At 26.4% G+C, this 20,686-nt stretch overlaps 1 protein-coding gene across 1 annotated transcript in view; it reads left to right on the top strand.

The window, feature by feature from the left end:
- Positions 1-20,686, top strand: part of LOC101235892 (wings apart-like protein homolog) — a 44,812-nt gene that overhangs the window by 13,100 nt on the left and 11,026 nt on the right. The window contains exons 8-17 of the mRNA XM_065795752.1: positions 584-635; positions 974-1,085; positions 6,877-6,965; positions 7,059-7,135; positions 7,210-7,322; positions 12,252-12,367; positions 12,474-12,690; positions 18,193-18,390; positions 20,308-20,396; positions 20,495-20,590. Of these exons, the coding sequence (XP_065651824.1) occupies positions 584-635; positions 974-1,085; positions 6,877-6,965; positions 7,059-7,135; positions 7,210-7,322; positions 12,252-12,367; positions 12,474-12,690; positions 18,193-18,390; positions 20,308-20,396; positions 20,495-20,590 (1,159 nt within the window). The remainder of the gene's footprint in view (positions 1-583; positions 636-973; positions 1,086-6,876; positions 6,966-7,058; positions 7,136-7,209; positions 7,323-12,251; positions 12,368-12,473; positions 12,691-18,192; positions 18,391-20,307; positions 20,397-20,494; positions 20,591-20,686) is intronic.

Raw genomic sequence — 20,686 nt, 5'->3', positions numbered from 1 at the left:
TTGTTTTATATATTAGAGATTCGTCATCCTACAAAAATGACATGTTTGTAAAATAAAAATTTAATGTGCAACGTTACGCTGCATTATTTTCAATTAAAACCATAGTATCATTTCATCTTCAATGATCATCTAAATGAATCCATAGCGACATGGCTTCAGAAAAATGAATCCAGAAACATAGTCAGACTTCTAATTTATACTAATTTTCATTTTAAAGATATTATTGTTGTATAAGCATTAGATTCTTAACAGCAAAATACATATTGACATATAGACACACCTTACCCCACCCAATAATCTTGCTTATTTCAAAAAAAATATACATCATTCTGAATTACAACTAATTGAATCTGGTTAAATTTATCTTTTTGTTACAATTTAAATTTTTGAAAATTCTCAAAAAGTTTTGAAATGGTTTTTTAAATATGATTTTAGGTAAGATTTATACTTATATATAGAATTTTTTTATTAATTTATTAAAAGGTGCACTAAAACTCTTTATTTTTCTGTATATTTCTTTAAACTCTTTTTTTTTCTGTATATTTTGTTTATATATTTTATTTGCAGTTAATGATTTTACTAGGGAACTCCTAGAAAAGTTGGAAGAAAACTATATAAATAAAGATAGTATTGATGTAAGACTTTTATGATAAATTATATAGTTTATTTTTTAACTTCTTTTAATGCATACTTTTGAAATAATATTTAAAAATATTTAAAGCCCTTAAATATTCAAACTTGAAAATAAGCAACCTTGAAAAAAAATTTTAAAACTGCAGTTAACTCCTGATAAGTTGAACACCGGTGAACTCCTTGGTCCCTTGGAGGTTCGAGTTAACAGGAATTTACTTTAATTTGAAGTGTTATTTGTTTATACGGAACACATTTAGTGGTTATGATTAATAATTTTAAGTAAATGGTGAGCACATAAGCTTTAAACTATTTTATATTCAATTGAAAACTTTTATTTTAGGTTGCCTCAATATGCAGAGAGACGTTGCTTTTGCTTACTTCTAAACGAATCGGAAACTGGTTCAAAGATGAAGTAAGAAAACTCGGTGGTCTTGATTATCTCATTGACACGAGTACGACTAGAATAATAAGTTTTATTTCTTTAGTTTTTTATTGTTATTAAAATAAATTATTTTTATGTTAAATTCACATTAGGTTGTTGTTTTGTGTAAAATGATACTCAGTTCAATCTTGTATTGTAATATAAGTTTTGCTTAAAAATAAACACTGTCAAAAAACCACTAGATTTAATGTCATGTCTTAAACCACCAGGTTTAATGTCATTTCAGTTAAATATGCTACACATTGTTTTAGAAATAAAAGTTTTGAAATGGAGGTTGTAGGCTGTTATTTTGGATAAAAATGGATAGTTCTGAAATTATTAGTTATAGCATTAGAATCGTTAAGTTTGTAATAACAAATTTAAAATTGTGTTTTTAAATTTTTTTAAGTTGTTTAATATATCCCACAACTCACCCCATTTTACCCTGAACAAACCTTCACAAATTACCCTATAAGTGTGAAGTTGATGCTAAAATTTTTTTCTATTGTTTTAAAAATGAATGTTATTTTTTAAATGAATTTAATTAACTAATTATAGTTTAATACATTCCAAGATTTCAAGATTTCAAAAATCAACAAGTTGTTAGTTTCTGAGTATTACAGGTACAGGCTAATGTTGTAGTGGTAAAGCTTGTCAAACTTGGAATCGCTTTAAAAAAGTTTGGGTAAAAAAAGTCTCAATAAATTACTAAAAAAGATATGAAATAATATTTACAGAATCATAATATTAAAACAAAATAAATAAATAATAATGCTGTATATGTATCTCTTTGAGAGAGCATTAATTGCAAGGGAGATGGATTTTATTACAAAGATCTCTAATTAATTGTTTGTGTTAGGATATTAATTAGTTTGTTTTTAAGTCTTTTTTATTTTATACATTTAAAGGGATCTCAAACTCCCAACACATGTTGTGTTTATATTAAAGATAATGTTGAAAAAAAAGGTTTGAACCTTGCTTTTTTTAAAAATAAACAATGATGCATACCGAGATAAACTAATCTTGTTGTTTTAGTCAAAGCTTGCTTTCTCCATTTTACTCAAAAAATCGGAGTCTTTAAATTATTACGTCGCAATCTACAGACTTCGTCGATTCCTTTTAAGCACGTTTAATTCATAAAAGTTTTAGTATTTGACGTCACAATAGACTTTTGACAAATGAAACTCTGGAAAAATTTTTATTTATTTTTATTCATAAATTTTTTCATTATTTGTTTAGTTATTTATTTTCTAATTTTAACATTTAAAAAAATATTAAAAACCTCAAGTTTTTATGCTGGTTTGTTGCTATAAATTGTTATTATGTTATATTTAATGTTAATAAATGATGAATATTTATTATTTCAATCAAGATTCTGATAAAAAATTGTTTTATATTAATTATCCAAAAAAAACTTAGTTTGAATAATCATGTCGAAATATATTTGAAACAAATGATTTTAATGATAGGGGTACTGAAGTCTTTTTATAACAAAAGTAGGTAAAAAATAAGTAACTAAATAAAAAGTTCAGCATTAAACATTTTTTTTTTATTATACTGCAACTGTAAATATTAAAATATTAATTTGAACTTAATTTACTTATTATTTAGAATGACTAAACAATAAATAAAAAGCCCCTAAAATTATGCGATATTGTGTTGTTTTATTTTAAGGTTTATTCTTTTGTATGTTTTGCTTTCGTATGCCCTCTTAAATTGGATGTTGTCATTTTTTTGCCAGATGTTCCTCCTCTTGATATTTTTATTTTGCAAAATTTACAAATGCTTTTGAGCAATTATTTTCATCAATATCAAAATAGTCCCAGACTGGACTTTTAGTTGCATTGCTCATTGTTGATTTATTTTTAATTTAATTTTATCTCTAAGTTTAATTCTATGTTAAGAAAGAAAAGTTTTTATTTCATCGTGCGCTCTTTTTATAAAAGAGAAGAACAAAAGAGAAAGAAAAGTTTCACGTAATTAAACTTTGAATGAATAAGAGTTGCATAGAATTTTTTTTTTTTTTACTCGTTTTTTTTTTAGATGAGAAAAATAAAAGTTTAATTGTAACTATACTTTGAATAAATGAGAATTGGAAGAGAAAATTGCTTTAAACAAAGTTTTTTTGAAACTCTTTCAGTTATTCTTTACAACCAAAATGTTTCATTACATTAATATTAAAATTGAATAATAAAAAGGTTTATCATTAAATTAAAAGCGTTTAATATATAAATATTTAATGTAAGTAATGTTGTATAATTTAATTTCAAAAAAACATTTCATTCTTTATAAAAAACAAAATTGTTCTAATTTGAAAAGAATGACAAAAGTAAATATTTATAAAATGAGCTTTTCAATTGAAGTTATTGCTCTAATTATCAAGAGAGTAATAAAAAAATAAATGGAAAATAAACTTCAACAGTAAAAATTTCAAAATGTTGTTTTCATTATCACATGAATGGAATGTGGCATTTCCATTCAAGTGTATATTTCCATCATGTATGCAATTTCAGGGCCGATGCATCAGCATTGGCCTGTACTCATTGGCATTGGTCAAAAGTAGGCATTGGTGCACCCTTAATTTGTTCTCATAGTATGGAAAATATATTAGAGAAAAAACATAGCTTTCTTGGCTGACGTTCTGAACTACCCGAATTTTGCGTGAAAAAGTCAACAAAATTGGTTTTTCTCGGTATGCATTCATTATTTATTTTTAATCAAAAAAACTTGGTTCAAATCTTTTTTTTACATAATAATAATATATTTGAAGTTATTTAAAAACTTTAGCATATAAATTTGCCAAATGGCCACACATGAGCAGTGAACGCCTGAGGGAAAAATGAAGTACATTAGAATAAAGGAGAATTATTTTTTGCATTTTTGCACAAAGCATATTTTGACAGTTGTCTAGACGAAAATAAAGATTAACAGAAGAATGTTTTAAAATATATAAGACAGACAATACACCCAAAAAGTACTTACAATAATAAAAAATAAAATTTTTACACTTAACAAACACTTTTATATGCACTTAAAATGAAATTGTAAATTTTTTACAAATACTTAAAATGAACAAAGATATATAACAAATATATCACCAAACAAAAACTTATAAAACTAAAAATTGACTGCAAAATAAAAAGTATGCATACAACAATGTAAGGCCTCATAATGCAAAAAAAACATTAATCCTAATGTGTAAACATAATTTGTTTAGTGATTTAGTAATAATCTCCTCAGAGTCGCGTCTATTATTACTGGCGTTTCGATGAAGATCAGCACTAATAACTAGTTTATCCTGTCAGACAAATCATCACCATTTATACTTTATCTCGTGACTTATGCCATACTGCAGTAAAAAAGGACTTACTACAAATAGACAAAACCCAACCATCCCCAAATTTGTAAAGCACCAATATTTTTTTGATTATTTGATTTTAAAAGTGTAGATCTACTATACAATATAAATGAAAATAACTAAATAAATCACTTACCATACCACCAAAAGAAAACATGAAAACACAATAAATTAAAATTCTAATAGAAACGCAAAAATACTCATACATTTTTTTTTAAGACATAAAACCAAATAGTTACTTTTAACATAAATAAATCTAAGACAATCAGAAAACAGTATACCTTATTGAAAAATTAAAAAAAAAAAAATCGACAATTAACAATAATATTTACAAAATCATAATATTAAAAAAAATAATAATAAAATAATAATGCTGTATATGTAGCTCTTTGAGAGAACATTAATTGCAAAGGAGATATTCTTTTATTATAAGATCTCTAATTGATTGTATTAGGATATTAGTTAATTTGTTTTAAGTATTTTTAATTTCATACATTTAACATTCATTTTTATTATAGTTCTAATGTTTTTACATCATGCAATAGAAGTATATAGCAGGTTAAATAATAATATTTGAAGGTAAATATGCATTTGAAATCAAATCAAATCAAATGATGTTGAGCTTGTAGAATTAAGTCATAAGTTTGACAACAATTTACAAACAATTTAAATACCGTTAGTTTTTTCAAAACCATAGCTACAAATTTATTTGCAAGTTTTTTTGCATGTTGAATTTAATTTTGAATGCAAATTTTATGTTAAATTAAGAGATTTCTTGTTTGACAATAACATGACTACAATGACTGATATGTGCTTGATAAATAATGAGGTAAAGTTATGTAAAAAATGAGCTAGATAAAAAATTGAGCTAGATATAAAACATCTCTAGCTACATAAAATTTATACATAAGAAAAATCAAATCCTAAAACAACTGTGAGAAAATTTTTTTTTCTGTACCAATCAAAGTTCCACAATCTACCTCGTTATGAAAAAAATTCTTTATCAGAGAAACACACATATGGCTCAAGCTACAGGGCCCTAGATACAAGACTTGATAGCCTCATGAAAAATGTCATCTATTAACAAACCCAGGTTGAAAGGAAACTTATTGAATATTGCATTTAGTTCTTAAATACCAAACAATATTATGTACAAGAACTTAAAAAAAAGAATTTCTTTTAGGATTGTAAAGCAATCTTTGATACCAGTGGCAAAAATTGACTTTAGACCATCAAAAAGTGTTTATCAATTATAACTTTCCATAGCAATGCTCTCTAAGAATCAAAATAAAATTAAAAAATTCAAAATTTTATAGCTAATTTATTGACTGAGAAGCATAACTTAGAACTTTATAGTTTTCAAATACAGTGGGGTTGCCCTAAATACAAGGAGACCCTAGGTACATGAACTTCCCATCATGTAGTACCATAATCAAGTACATACCCCTCTGCAAGGTACATCATAACTATATCTGCATGTTGTCAAGTTTGCATAAAGCACCATAATTGATTTGCTCAAAATATTTTGAGAAATTCTGCCTATTTAAAAAACAGATTCATATGAGTTATAAATAACAGAAATCAAGATTAAAATGATAGCACCTAGGTTTTTTATTTTGGTTCAAAATTAACTTAGTACATTGTTTTGCACAGGTATTTTTGTTTATAATTTGTATTATTTATATTTTAACATTTAAATTTTTATGTTAGAATTGTTAAAACCTTTGTAACCTTTGGTAACATAGAGGTTAACTTTAATGATAATAACTTCTCTATCTAGTGTTAAAGTAAAAAAAGTAGAGGTTGTTAAACATATAAGTTAAAACTTGTCATTTGTCTGTTCTGTAAATTTTAGGCTTTTGCTCTTATATAAGCAAATATTTTTTTTAATGCTATGGCAACCTGGCAGTTAAATACAGTGTTTTTAAGAATAATAATTTAATATTAATGATTAACATTTTATTTAATTTCATACAACGTTAACTGGTATCAGACATTAAATTAATGGCAAATGATTCCACATTTGTGTGGTTTGAAAAGGTTTCATAATGCCATTTTTTTATTTAAATATGACATTGGAGGAATTAAGACACATTTTTACAACCGTTTGAATCTCTTTATTTACATTTAAAGTAGGTCTTATATCATGATTTCTAATCTCCTAGGTAAGTTGCCTTTACCATGCTTAGGAGCCTTACCTGCTTCAATTGGTAGTTTATTAACTAAAATATTGTAGCTAACAGTTTTAGGTATTAAAAATTTTTTAAATTTAATTTTATGTTTATGAGATGTTAATGCTTTTAATTGATTCAAATGGTTCTCTTCTTCCTTGTACAAAATTAAACAATTTAGTTTTGTTTTTTTATTACAAAACTTTTTAACAATAGATTTAGTTTACCATTAATATTACAGACCAAGTACATTTTTATATTTTGATGTACTTAAAATGTTTGGTTTATTTTAGTCTACGAATTTAGCAAGTGTATTCAAAAAAACAAAGAGCATAGTAAAAGTTATCATGCTAAAGATCGTTATCTTAACTTCCTTGAAGATGTAAGTCTGCTTTGTTCAAAAAAATAATGTAAACATGATTATATACTAGATGGTGAAATATGTTTTTTTTAAATAAATTATTTTGAACTTTAGATCATTATAAAAACTCCTAATAATCAGAATTATTTGGTCAGTTATCGAAATGGAATCTTGCTTGAATCCTGCATTAGGTAATAGTTAAAAACAAAAAGTATAACATGTTTTAATAGAGAAATTTGGGTAACATTTGTATTGTTTTTGTTAGATCTATCAACACTTTATCCCATCAAATTGATTTGGCAAATGACTTTAATGTTGATATGCAGAACTGCTTGTTTTCGACACTGAAAATAATGACAGATCTATCCCATGAAAATGGTTGTGTTTTCATTTTTTTAATTAAATAACAATGTAATTTAAATAACAAATTTGTTATTTAAATACAAGTTATTATAAACAAAAATTATAAACAAATGCCGAGAGTTATAAATAAAATCAAAAAATGTTATAAATATTTGCAAACCAGCATACAGGCTAACTGCTACCCAACTGCTGTCTATTGCTGCCCAATCATGTCTGTATCTTTACTGCAAATTTTTTTGATACTCAGAGAAAAAAAAGTAGCATAAATTTAAAACGATTTTAATTTAATAATTTTGTTTTAATTTGATTTAAAGTTAATAAGTTGATAAAGTGTATAATACACTAATGAAATTAGTATATCAGATTGCTTATACAAATGTGCTTTTATATTTGTGTGCATATATATATATATATATATATATATATATATATATATATATATATATATATATATATATATATATATATATATATATATATATATATATAATTTTATTAATATATTATAATATTAAAAAGTAATTTATATGACATTGTTATTATACAATACTATAGATAATAAATTGTAAGTGTGAAATGCCGCCTGAAATGATCAAAATTTCAGGCGATGTTGACTTCCCAAAATGAGTTCTTGCCGGTCAAGGTTGACCAGTTAAAAAAATCTTAGTTTTAAAAAATAACAACCCAGATGTATTTGGAAATAATAAATATTCATAATTTATAAATTATTTTAGACTGAAATATTTAGAAAAATCGTTTAAAATATTTTTATTGATTATGATAAGCTACTTTTCATTCACTTTGTTGACACGTGTTTTATGGCATAATCTATATTACACAGCTTTTATTTAATTTCATGGTAAATCCAATGGTTGCCTTTTATATACATTATTTAAAGTTTTTTTTAATTCTTATTTTATTATTTTCTTTTTTAAAAACATTATTCTTTGATTTTTTTTTTTTTTACCCTCATTCAATTTTTTTATTAAACTTTTTTTTATTAAATCTTTTTCAAAAATTTTGGTACCATTTGAGAAGTTATTGCAATGAATAAACATTAATAACCTGTTTAGCAATTTAAATAACTATCATTATCATTTGATAATTTTTTTAAAGTAATTTTTAAAAACGTCTTGATGCGCTACAAAGCATTAGGGAGTAATATTACCAAAAAAATTTTAAATTACATTTTTTTTATGTTTATAATTTTATAAAAAATTAATTATGTTATATAAAACATTTTAAAAAGTTAATCAAAAGCTGCTGTGTTCAAAAATATGAAATATCTAAAATTATTTTAATTTTGACAAACTTCCGTATTTAATCCAAACTCTGTTTTTCAAAATAGCGTTATTTCAACCTGTTAACTGAAGCATTAATTATTTATAAAAGCATTATTACCATAAAACTTTGTTGTGAGTTTTCATTATAAAAAAGGGATGATTTGATTTAAAATTAAGTTTTATGTATGCATGTATGTATGTATGTATGTATCTAGTATGTATCTATATGTATTAGGGTGTGTCGATTTTTTTTTTTTTCAAATATTAAAAAAGAGTAGTGAAAAAATGTAAGTTTACAATTAGTTAACTACAGGAAAACTTTCAAAACCAAATTCTAATAAGTGCTAGCTCGGTAAATTTTGATTTCAATATTTCACATTTTTGGTTGTTTTAGACATTAGTCATTATATTTAAATTTGTTTATGGAATAGCGCTGATAACTTTTTTTATCAATTCACATGGTGTACGTCGTACACCATGCATAGGCGTAGGAAAAGAGTAAAAAAATGAAAAAGTATCTATAACAATAAAGGTCAAAGTTTTAGCTATTTAAACATTTTTGAAAGTCTTTATCTACTTCCCTACAGTTTTTACGAGGGTTGCCATATCTTTTTTGCTTCTATTTCATGACATTAAATGTCTACCTACAAGCTGAGCACGTATATATGATTCTCTTCGCTCATGTGTGTAAACATGGCTTGCAGCTTCAGTTACCAATTTGACACATCTTTCAACTGACTGCGTATGAGAATTCCAGTGAGGAACTTCCATTGGATAGTTTAAAAACTCTTTGATTGTGGCAGATGTAAGAGGGCAGGTAAGTGGAGGCTCAGTAACACTTAAATTCCATGTTATAAGGCCTGATAGCTGTTTAGCATTAGGATTTATTTCTGGTGTTCTTCTTACTCTGAGACTACCATCTCCAACTTGAGTTACCTCATCTCCTATTCCTCGTATAGTAAGAATTCTGTTTACAGCTTCTTTTCTTTCTTCTGCATTTTTGCTGCAAAGTATGGATTGTAAAATTGCTTCAGAATGTGCATACCACGCTGATCGTCTAATTGTTGGCATAACGATATCTAAAACATTGTTACTCTGAGTTCTAAGTAACTCTAGTTGATACAAGACATGTCTAGGTCCTTCAACCCAACTTGAATGAACTTTTATATTAAACCAGTTAGGTATATAAACACTAACAATAAAATTCACAATTATTTCTAAATTATCTAGATTTGTACCAGTAAGGCCATGATTAGACACCCAAATTCTGCAAAATCGAAGTGCTGTTGTTAGCCATCTACTGTGACAGACTGGTCCAATTTCCAGCATTGCTAACTTGATAGGCAGATCTCCAGTCTTTATTGCTTCACAAATTTGAAAAGCATAACTTTGGTCAGTACTTAAATCCTTTACAATCTTCTGACTGAGATAAATCAAAGGAGGGCCTAAATTTATTTTAACAAAGTTGGTATTGATTTCAATCCCAGTTGCTGTGTCAAGCATTTTCCCAAGTGGTCCTGACCATTTATTATGAGAAAGCATTGGACCATCTAAATGTTCAATTAAATGTCTTAACCCTAATTCACTAGTATGTAGATCACAAACAATCCAAACTAATCTTCTATTTAATTTTTTTTCTACCCATTGCATGACTCCGCCTGCCCAACCAGTATTGACATTTGTGCTAACTCCTCCAATAGCCATGAGATTTTGATTATGATTTTTCCTGTTTAACCAGTCAACTATGTGATCTGCAATAACTTCAGAATTCTTTTTATTATTGGTCATATCTGGAACAAAATGAAAAAGATAGTCACCACCAGGGTCTTTTACAACTGAGTAATGTTCTTCTTTAATCAGACTAGGAAAACTTCTTTCATTTACCTCTATAAACATTTTTGTGGCATCTACTCTCCCGTCAAAAAAAAGACATGACACAGGGTTTTTTTCTAGGTCTACCTCAAACTGATTGTTTAATTCTTTTGCCAATTTTTTCTGAGCCCTTTTTACCTTGTTATGATCTATAATAAGATGGCAATCACTCTTGCTTATAATCTTTGCATCTATCAAAGTTGCTGTAGCTATTTCAGCAGTTTCTCTTAAACTTGTATGGTGTCTCATACTCCAGAGCAATATTTTCAATACTCATGGTATTATAAACTGAACATGTTTGATTCAGAGAAAATTTACATTGAGTTTGATTATCACTTTGGATTGTTTTCTGACCACTGCCATCTTTAAATGATGAAGAGCAGCTGTTTATATAAATTGCTTGAACATTTTCACTATACTCATAATCCTAAAAAATTAAATAAATTGTTTATATTTTTAATATGTATTTAAACTAATATTGTATGCAACTAGGAATTTTAAACTTTACTTTAGAGATAAGGATTCATTCTTGTGCATGCAATTGATTTGTTCTATTTGATTGAATGTTTCATCTGGCTGTAAAATAAGTAATATATATATATATATATATAATATAATATAATATATATATACACATACATATGTTTGAGTATGTGATGTAGTTGTTCAAGCTTTCTACTTAAGTAGTTACCTTATCTTCTTTATTTACTTTCATTGTTCTTTGTTTTTGTTGTTTTATTTTAATTCTTTTGGATTCTTTCCTATCTGCACCACCAATATGGAAAGTTCTAAAACTGCCAATTTTAGTCCTCTGATAGTGGATGAACTGAAGCTCTAAAATCGGTATTTTTTCATCTCTCTTACATTTACATTTTATATGAATTTTTTCCATACATTCTGAATCACATTTGTACTCTGTACAAAGGATTAGTTTACATTTGCAAAATAAGATGTCCACAAGATTGTCTAACTTTAATCTAAATCTTTCTTTTTCAGCTTTTTTACCACGTCCAATACTAAAATCAACAGCTGATTTCCATAAACACTTAAGTTTTTTGAAAAATGTTTTTTCATGAATAATAACAGGATATGTAAAAAGTGCATTTGCTTTCAACCATTGGCCAAGTAAAGCGGGTAACATATCAGTAACTAGATGATCTACAGTATAGTTTCTAACATTTTTATCATTAATTTCTCTTAAAAATATACCATATCTTAGCATATCTCTAGCTGTTGGAAGCTCAGATGTATAAAGTTCTTTTCCACCTCCTACAAGATTGCTCATTTTAATAGATAATGCATTCCTTGTTCTTTTTGACATTTTTATGTCAAAATGTTTCCGGAGCTTTCCTTTTGGTCCGTATTTATGACGCATTAAATACTGTTTAAAGAAAAAAATGAAAACTTGCGAATTATTGGTAATAACCAAAATAATTGAATTAAGAATCAAAATTTACCAAGCAAACAATAAAATGATTTCATTTTTGAAAATATCACTTTTCTTAAAAAATGGCGAAGTTATACTTTTTCACTACTCTTTTTTCGAAATTATAAAAAGTTCATTTTACCTTAAAAATCGACACACCCTAATATGTATGTATGTATGTATGTATGTATGTATGTATGTATGTATGTATGTATGTATGTATGTATGTATGTATGTATGTATGTATAAATGTAATATAGCTATAGTAGCTATGATTAATTTTAATTAATAATAAAAAAATGTATTTTATATATATATATATATATATATATATATAAATTTATTCTTGTTAAATGGTTTTAGCTTCTGGTTGTGAGATTATATGTAAAGAAGATGGTAGCCTTAATTGTGTGTTGAGGTGTGCCCTTCATATACCACAATATCTTCCTGAAAAAAGCAAGTTTAACTTTGTTGCAGTGGTAAAGTATTTTTTGTTTGTTTTATTTTTAAAATTATTTATTGTATATTTAAAATTATTGAGTTTATATAGAGCAGAATAATAATCATTAATTTTTTTAAATATAGAGTCTTGGATTGTTAATTAACCTTGTAGAGCACAGCCAACAGAATGTCAGCTTTTTAAATGCTACATTTTCACCTGCTTGCTGTGAAAGCCAATCAAGTGAAGACATAGACAATTTTACTGCAGTAGAAGCACTTATGCAACTTTTTTTAGTACGTTTAGAAATGTGCAAAGAAGGCGATCTTATGGAGGAGCTTGACAAGTTAGAAGATGAAAATCGTAAGTTGTTGATTTAAAGCTTTATTATTTATTTAATAGGAAAAGTTTTTAATAAATTTTTTTAAATCTTTTCCATGATTACATCTATATTAACATAGTACATTTAAATTAGAGTGAAATTTATATTATTACATAAACATTTAAATTAAATTCATTTAAATTAAAGTAAAATGCACCAAATTTGGAGAGAAAAGTTAACAAAAGCTCAAATTTGTTTGAGTAGTTTTGGATAGCAAAATTAAAAATTTTCAACAGTAGCCACAAATAGCCATAGTAGCCAATAGTAGCTGCAAATAAACATTGTAAAAATGTGTCAAAATTTTAATTTTATTAAAAGCTCATTTTGAAAATTTACTAAATTAATGCATTCTAGTTTATATGGTGATTTTTCAAATCAAATGATAAAGTAGGTAATAGCAAATAAAAATATTCTTCAGAAATATTTAAAAGTTACATTCTAAACATATGATTGGACAGGAAGTTATCCATGAATAAAATTTATACAGCGTTTTCATAATGTTGGGAATTTAGGTTGCTGTTGGCTGGTGAGTAAAAATAAAAAATAAAAAAAAAAAGGTTGCACATAACAAAATTTTCCAGGCAAATCTTGTTGCACCAATACCCAGTACTAATAAAATATATAAAATATAATGAAAATACAAAAAATTTAAATTTTATAAATGCAAAATTTAAAAAAAGATTAATTATCAACTTGTTTCTTTCTTAGCAATCGTGTCTTTTCTTTGCTAGCAAGAAAACAACAATGATCTTTTATTTGCAAATAAATAATTAATGATGTGATACTTTGATCTCCTTTAATTGGGTAATTCGCTTTTAAATAATAATTAAAAGAAATATTATTTTAAGTAATATTTAATATTATAGAAAAATATATTATATTTTTCAAAAAAGTTTAAATGATTATTTAGAGCGTGTATATCTATAAATATAGAAATTCTTTCTTATTCATTTACTTTTTTATTATAAGTGTAAAATTTAAATTTTTACAACAGAACTTTTTTAACATTTCTCTAATTTTAACGTTTATGTTGCTTTTTAATAGCGAAAACCATTTTTTAAATGACGACTGTCTTTAAAAACAACATACATTATAAGGAAAGTTTTAATAATTTATTTAAAATAAAATTTATGTAGAATCTTTTTTTAACCTTTTTTATATTTACACAGATATTCATATTTTTGCAAGCTAATTTTATAATATAACTTTTATATTATAAAATTATAAACAGGCCAGGTTTATGACCGGGGCTGCATTAATATTAATAGATCCTATAAAAGTATTGTTTTTAATTATAACTCATATCATAAATTTTAGTTAAAAATAACATTTTTATAGGATCTATCAATATTTATACAGCCTTGGTCATAAACCTGGCCCCGGTCGCGGCTATGTGTTATCAAACCTAGTCCCAGCCACAGCCCCAGTCGTTTACTATCACCATGCGTGTTTTTAACAAGCATTTCTCGACATCATCAAGCTTTCTAACGTGCTTTGGCTTAACTGATTTTGAAGACGGTTTTTAAGTATTTTTGATTTAAAAAAAATCTTTCAATGCAAGCTACACTCAAAGAAAATATAATGAGTAACTTAAAAACATACAATTAGCATAAACACTTATCAAAACAGGGTCATTATTAATCACTTTCCATAACTCTTGAGACGCAAAATTGTTTCTTGACTTAATTAAATTATTGACTCTTCTTGATCTTTATTTTTCGATATACGTATATCGATGCTGTTTTCCCATTCTCTGCGTTTAGTAAATAACATAATTTTGAAACTTTCAAATTCGTTTTTTGTCTCGGTTTCTGAGATATGTGGAACTTGAATGTGTAATGCTCCAAATTTGTTACTGCTTTTTGGTCTGCCATAGTGAGTTATGAGTTACTCTAAGCTTTCTTTACCATAACTAGACAGTTGGCTGAGTGTTTTAGGCAATCGTCTTGGGTCAAAAATCGAAAGCGATTGCCAAAATTCCATTTGCATAAAAGTGTTTTTTAATTCACTTTTAAAACTGTTAACAAAAGATCTAAAAATGTTTAACTCAAACTCACTTAGGTCAAAGTTTTTATTTTTTTTTAATCGGCTTGTGGCTGGTTACAAAAAAGTTATTTCATCAATCACTAATTTCATTTCAATAAAAAATTTTTCAGTGAAGTTTTTTTTTTCGTTGAGTACCCGAAATTAAATCATCTAAACTATGATTAGCTTGATTGACATATGTTGGAATGTAGCTGAGACTAATTCCTACTTGCGAACTTTGTAGTTCTAGCACAAGTGGGCAAATTGCTTCAAACACATCTAAGAGCATTAATATTGTTGCAATATTAGATTGTGAACTCGCTTGTATAAATAGCCCGAGTGCTTCTGCTTCTTTTGTTTGGTATAGCATGTTGACAAAGCTTGTAAAATCGGTTTATAACTTTTGAACACAATTAAACAAGCTCAATTGTGTACAGTCCAACAAGTTACACTTGGACACACTGGAACTATGGTTTCTAGTTCTCCATAGATTTTGGAGCATTCCTGCAGCAAATGCATGGCTAGTGTGCGGTACTTAAAAAACTTCCATATGTTAATTAAAAAAATATCTACCTCCATAATAGTAGGAAAGTCCTTTAAAATATGTTTAAAGCATAATGCGAGTTTATGACTTGTACACCCAACCCAAATACACAGTGGCACAGCATCCTCGATGTAGGCTTTTAAACCTCCTTTTATACCTTTTTTTAAAGCTTGTTGTGTCCATACAAGTAAAGCGAGCATTTTTAAATGAGATATTATTAGCTCTAAAAAAATTTTGAATAACATCAAAAACATTTGGAGCTGATAGACTAGAACTGGTGAGTTTACTTGAAAGAACTATTCCCATAAAATGTTCTTTTATGATGCCACTGTGTTCAAAAGTGGCATGTATAGTTAACTGTTCAATGGAAGTAATATCAGAAGTTTCATCCAAAAAAAAAGAAAAACTCCCACCATTTCTAAGTGACTAGAGTAAAGGATTTTTGACAAAATCAAAGATAATATTTATATACTAACAATATATTCCAGAGACATGTATATTGCATTTGCGTGGCTAGACAAAATATGCGCCTTAACTTCCTTACAACCACACACAGCAATAAGTTCAATAATGTCTGAAAAATTATGAGTGTGTGCCCAGTTTTTCATGATTAACAAATGCATGACTCGAAAGAAGGTTTTAATAACGAAGTGAGAGTTACTTGTTTTAAATGTTTCTTTTGCAAGAGTATTTTCACGTAGCATTTTCCAGATATTCGAGTCTTGCTTAGCCATTTCATCAAAAGCTTGTTTATTTTTTAAAGCTATAGTATGCCTATGCGTGTTTAAGTGATCGTTAGCACGCTCCGACAGGTGATCTGCAAATTTGCCGGGGTTTTCAATAAATGCACGATTACTTTTTTTTCCAGGGGCAAATGATATGCAAACTTTAGAAAACCAACCTTGTTTTGATGACGAATAAAAAAAATTTAGAAATAACACCTCATACTTTTCTGGTTTGACTTCCTTTTTTTTTTTTTTTCCAAGAACTGAAGTTAAAGGAACTGTATATACATTGTTTTCGCTTACTGCTGATGTAGGCTGATGAGGACTTAGGTATACTACTGATATAGAATGATGAGGACTTTCATTTACTACTGATATAGACTGATGAGGACTTTTGCTTACAATGGATGTAGACTGATGAGGACTTTCACTTACTATTGATGTACATTGTTGACTATAGTTTTGCACACTTGTTTCTTTGTGTTTCTCAAATAATGTTACAATAGTTTTTGATAGAATTTTTTTATATTTCTTTTTAAAATAGTATTTTCCGTTATTTGAAGACATTTTGTTGTCGCTTTTATTTTATTGACTTAAATCTAAATTATTAATAGAACGTCAAAGTCTTTCAAAAATATTAAGGTCTTTGAAGCGAAACATTTTTCAATAGAATAGAACTTTTTTCAAATAGTATGTTAAAAATTAAAAATTTTCGTTGTTAAAAAAGATTTTGTTGCTTTAGACAAATAGAGCGTCAATGTCTTTTAAGTGAATTTTTTTTAATCGAATAGAATTTCGGTCGAATAAAAAGTTAGTGGTAAGAACTTTCACTGCTTCATGGTATTTTAGAATTAAATTCAATAAGCAACCACAGCCGGGGGAGATTAATGACCACGCAAGTAAATATTAGCGACAAATTTCTCTAAGTTGTAACTTAAGTATGTGTAAATTTTGTAATAACTAATTTAAACTTCTTTTATTTTTTTTATTAAACTTTTTTGATTTATAAATTTAAAAAAAAATTGTAAAAATTGCAAATAATTTTTAACATTTATAAGCACTAATGATTTATTAACTTAATTAATATTAAAATGCTTACACTAAAATGTGTTACAAGTAAATTTAGTTTACTAGCAGTATTTTTAATTACCTTAATAAAAAACTTTTTTTATCTTTTTTTAAAAGTAATTTCGAAATGGCATTTACCTCCACAAAATTCATTTTTTGAATAAATACTATGCTAAAATCTTTGTAATAAGCAAAATGAAGAAACTAAAGATCAACATCGTCAGTTAAAAAATAAAGTTTTATTTTATTTTTGAATGAATGACTTGCTATGCTTTTTTTCTTGTAAAGAAAGTAATTTTTCTCGATCAACTAAATTGTTTTCTTCATTTCGAGTATTAAGTATTTCTATGAGTCTTGCATAACACTTTAAATCTAAGCCTGTTAATAACCTTTTGGGAAATTTAAAAAAATTGGGAGTGCCGCGTTATACGCGGTGCCATCAGGCTGGCTAACACCCTGTTGGAAGTATCATTACTTTATATATAATTTTTCTTAACATTACCATTTATTATTTTCTGACTGAGTTAATGCAAAAGGCAGTAATGGTGTAGTGATGCAGTGCTCTGTTCATAAGCAAGAAGTACTGAGTTCAATTCCCATCATATCTCTGCTAGTACCTTGCTTAGCTAGTTTTTTAATGCAACGTCATTGTCTAGGTTTGTGTATTGAATGAGGATTGTAGCATTCAATTAATTGAATGAGGACTGTAGCATTCAATTAATAAAAAGTAAAAAAAAAATAAAAAGGACTTCAACCTTCTTGACTGTAGTGGCCCCCTCTGCCTTGGAGAAGTGAATGCTTACAATTTTTTTTTTTTTACCGATTAGGTACTTGAGATAAACACATTCAGTCAATGAGAGTATTATTAAAGATTAATTACTTTTTAATTTCTTTCATATAGTTTAAAATATTTTGTTATGTAACAAAACTATAATATGTATGATAACATTTATCATAAATATAATTTTTACTGCCATCAAGTTCAATCTCTTCTGCTCATCAACATATTTCATCATTGTCATAATCATCTTTATTAAGTGAATACTCCCTAGAAACTGTTAAAGTTTTATTATTTTTCAAATTTTTTTTTTTTTTTTTTTTTTTTTTTTTTTTTTTGGTAGGTGAAAGAGATGCAGCATTGCATTATGAAGATGATGAGTTTGCTCTTGTTTGTGGTGATCGCTTTGATGATACAGTTATAGAAACTGAACAGCAAGTAGTTCCTCAAATGCAGTTTAAAACAGATGAAAAAAAAGCAGAACAAATTGTATCTCGTCATGGGGCTTTAAATGCTTCCGAAAAACAAGATATACAAAATAGTATGTTTTTTCTACAGCATTTATTTTATTAGTAAAACTAAAGTTACATATATAAATTTCTGTAACTTTCATATTTAAGGTGGGTTGTTGTTTTTTTTAATGCAATTGTAAAAGACATGAATAATCTTTTTCAGTTTGTTTTCATAGTTTTGATTTTAATATAGATTAATTTAAAATCATAAGAATATTTAATGTTTGCATTATTTGTTTACGCTTAGCAAAAAGAAATAATTAATCATAATTAATCTAAGTTTAAGTGTGAATAAATTATTTACCTTTAAGACTTTTTATGGTTTCTATGTTTTCTTTCTACTTCAGTTTTGCTTGTTTGCATTTTTTTTTTTTTTTTTTTTGAGAAATTAAACTGTATTTAAAAATTATTATAAGAGAGAGGTTTTCATGATTAGGTGACCAAAACTAAAATTCTAAACTTGATTAAAATAAGTGTAAAAATAATAAGTCTAAAAATAGTTGAACTAAAATTAATTAAATTTTAGTTCAGCTTAAATAGTTCAGCTGACTAACTAAAAGCTAAAATTAGGCTGACTAATATTTTAGCTTAAATTATGTTGAATTTTTAGTTTCTTGGTGTTAGTCAACTAATTTTCATTTTTACTATAGTAGACTATATTTTTAGCTCAATTTGTAAAAAGCAATTTTGTTATAAAAAAGAACAAGATTTTTTCTATTTTTTGAGGTGACGCCACTATGAAATAACAGCATTTATCTTGTTTTTTTCTTGCAGTGGGTTTCAAGGTTTTTTTTTGTAGTATAGTGTTGAAAGAGAAAGTTGAACTATAAAAACCAACAAATTTTATTCAAATTAAAAAGTTAGTCAATTAACTTTCAAAGCAAATACTTAGAAAAAAGTTAGTCAATTAATTTTCATTGTAAATATTTAGAAAATATTTAAAAATAAATATTAGTAAATATTTAAATAATAAATATTTAAAATAAATATTTAAGTAAATATTTAAAAAAGAAGAGTAAAGATTATTAGAGTAAGTATTTGAAAAAGTTAGGTAATCAACTTAAGTCAAAACAAATGTTTAGACAAAAGTTTAGAAAAAAGTTTTTTAAAAAAAAGTCAAAAACATTTTTTTTCGGCTAGTTAGCTAAAAAGTTTGTGTTAGCTAAACTATTAGTTAAAATTTACTCAACTAGTTTTAGTAAAACTTAAACTAACATAAGTAAAAAAACTTCAAACAACAAAAAGTTTTCGTTTTTTCATTTTCTCATTTTTGTTTAATCTTTATAGTTGCTCTCAGAATAAAAAATGTAACACGGTCCCCCCAAGCAATCATGGTGCTCAACACGATCCCCCCAAGTGATCATAGTGCATAACACGGTCCCCCCAAGTGATCATGGTGCTCAACACAGTCCCCCTAAGTGATCATGGTGCTCAGAATCATAGTTTTAAAATTTCTTGCTTTGTTGTTCGCTAAACTTCAATTTTATGTTTATTGATTTTCTATGATAAGGTAATTGAGTCTTATGTTGACATACATCATTTTACATAATTATGACTTAACATTTACAAAATAGAAAACACCAGATTCGAGAGCTTTGAAATTAGTTTTTTTTTTCTTCAAGGCTCTGCGACTAAGATAAACTCAAAAATAAAAAAAAACTGCTTATACTGCCTGAAAATAAGGCAGTACCTTGAGGTAAACATAAACAATGTTCAGGTAAACAACATTTATGTAAATAACATTATGGTAAACAATATTCATGTGAGCAAGGTGAGTAATACTTAAGTAAATAACATTTAAAATTGGAGCATGGAAAACAATTTTTATAGGTAGGTTGATATTTTTCTGTTGTTGTTTATAATTATGAAAATAAATTTTTATAATTGTTTTCATAATTTATATTCAAAATTTTTAAACTCTTTTTATAATTTTTTATTTATATTAGCATTAAACAAAGCTCATAAACACATGGAAGATAGTCATGTTGCTGCTTATACAGCCATTTTAATAGGCTTGCTTCTTGAAAATAACGAGGTACTAATATTTTCTTTCTCTTTAAAAATAAAAATGTACTCATTTTTTTTCCTCTTTAATTCATCAACCATTATAAACATTATCTTGTTTACTTTAAGGCGAACCAAAAACTTGTACATGGTTTGTTACCAGATGGAGACTTCAAGCTTATGCAAGGAATGCTAGTTAAAATTCTGTCGTTTATGAAATTCACAGTATGTATTCAAGTATTTGACATTTATTTTTAATAGAGTAAAGTGGTGTCTCACTGTCTCACAAAATAAAAGCTTCAGATTTTTGTTTTTTTGTTT

Source organism: Hydra vulgaris, chromosome 04 (assembly GCF_038396675.1).
Source record: "Hydra vulgaris chromosome 04, alternate assembly HydraT2T_AEP".
Lineage (NCBI taxonomy): Eukaryota > Metazoa > Cnidaria > Hydrozoa > Anthoathecata > Hydridae > Hydra > Hydra vulgaris.
This window is presented reverse-complemented; position numbering and strand designations above follow the sequence as displayed.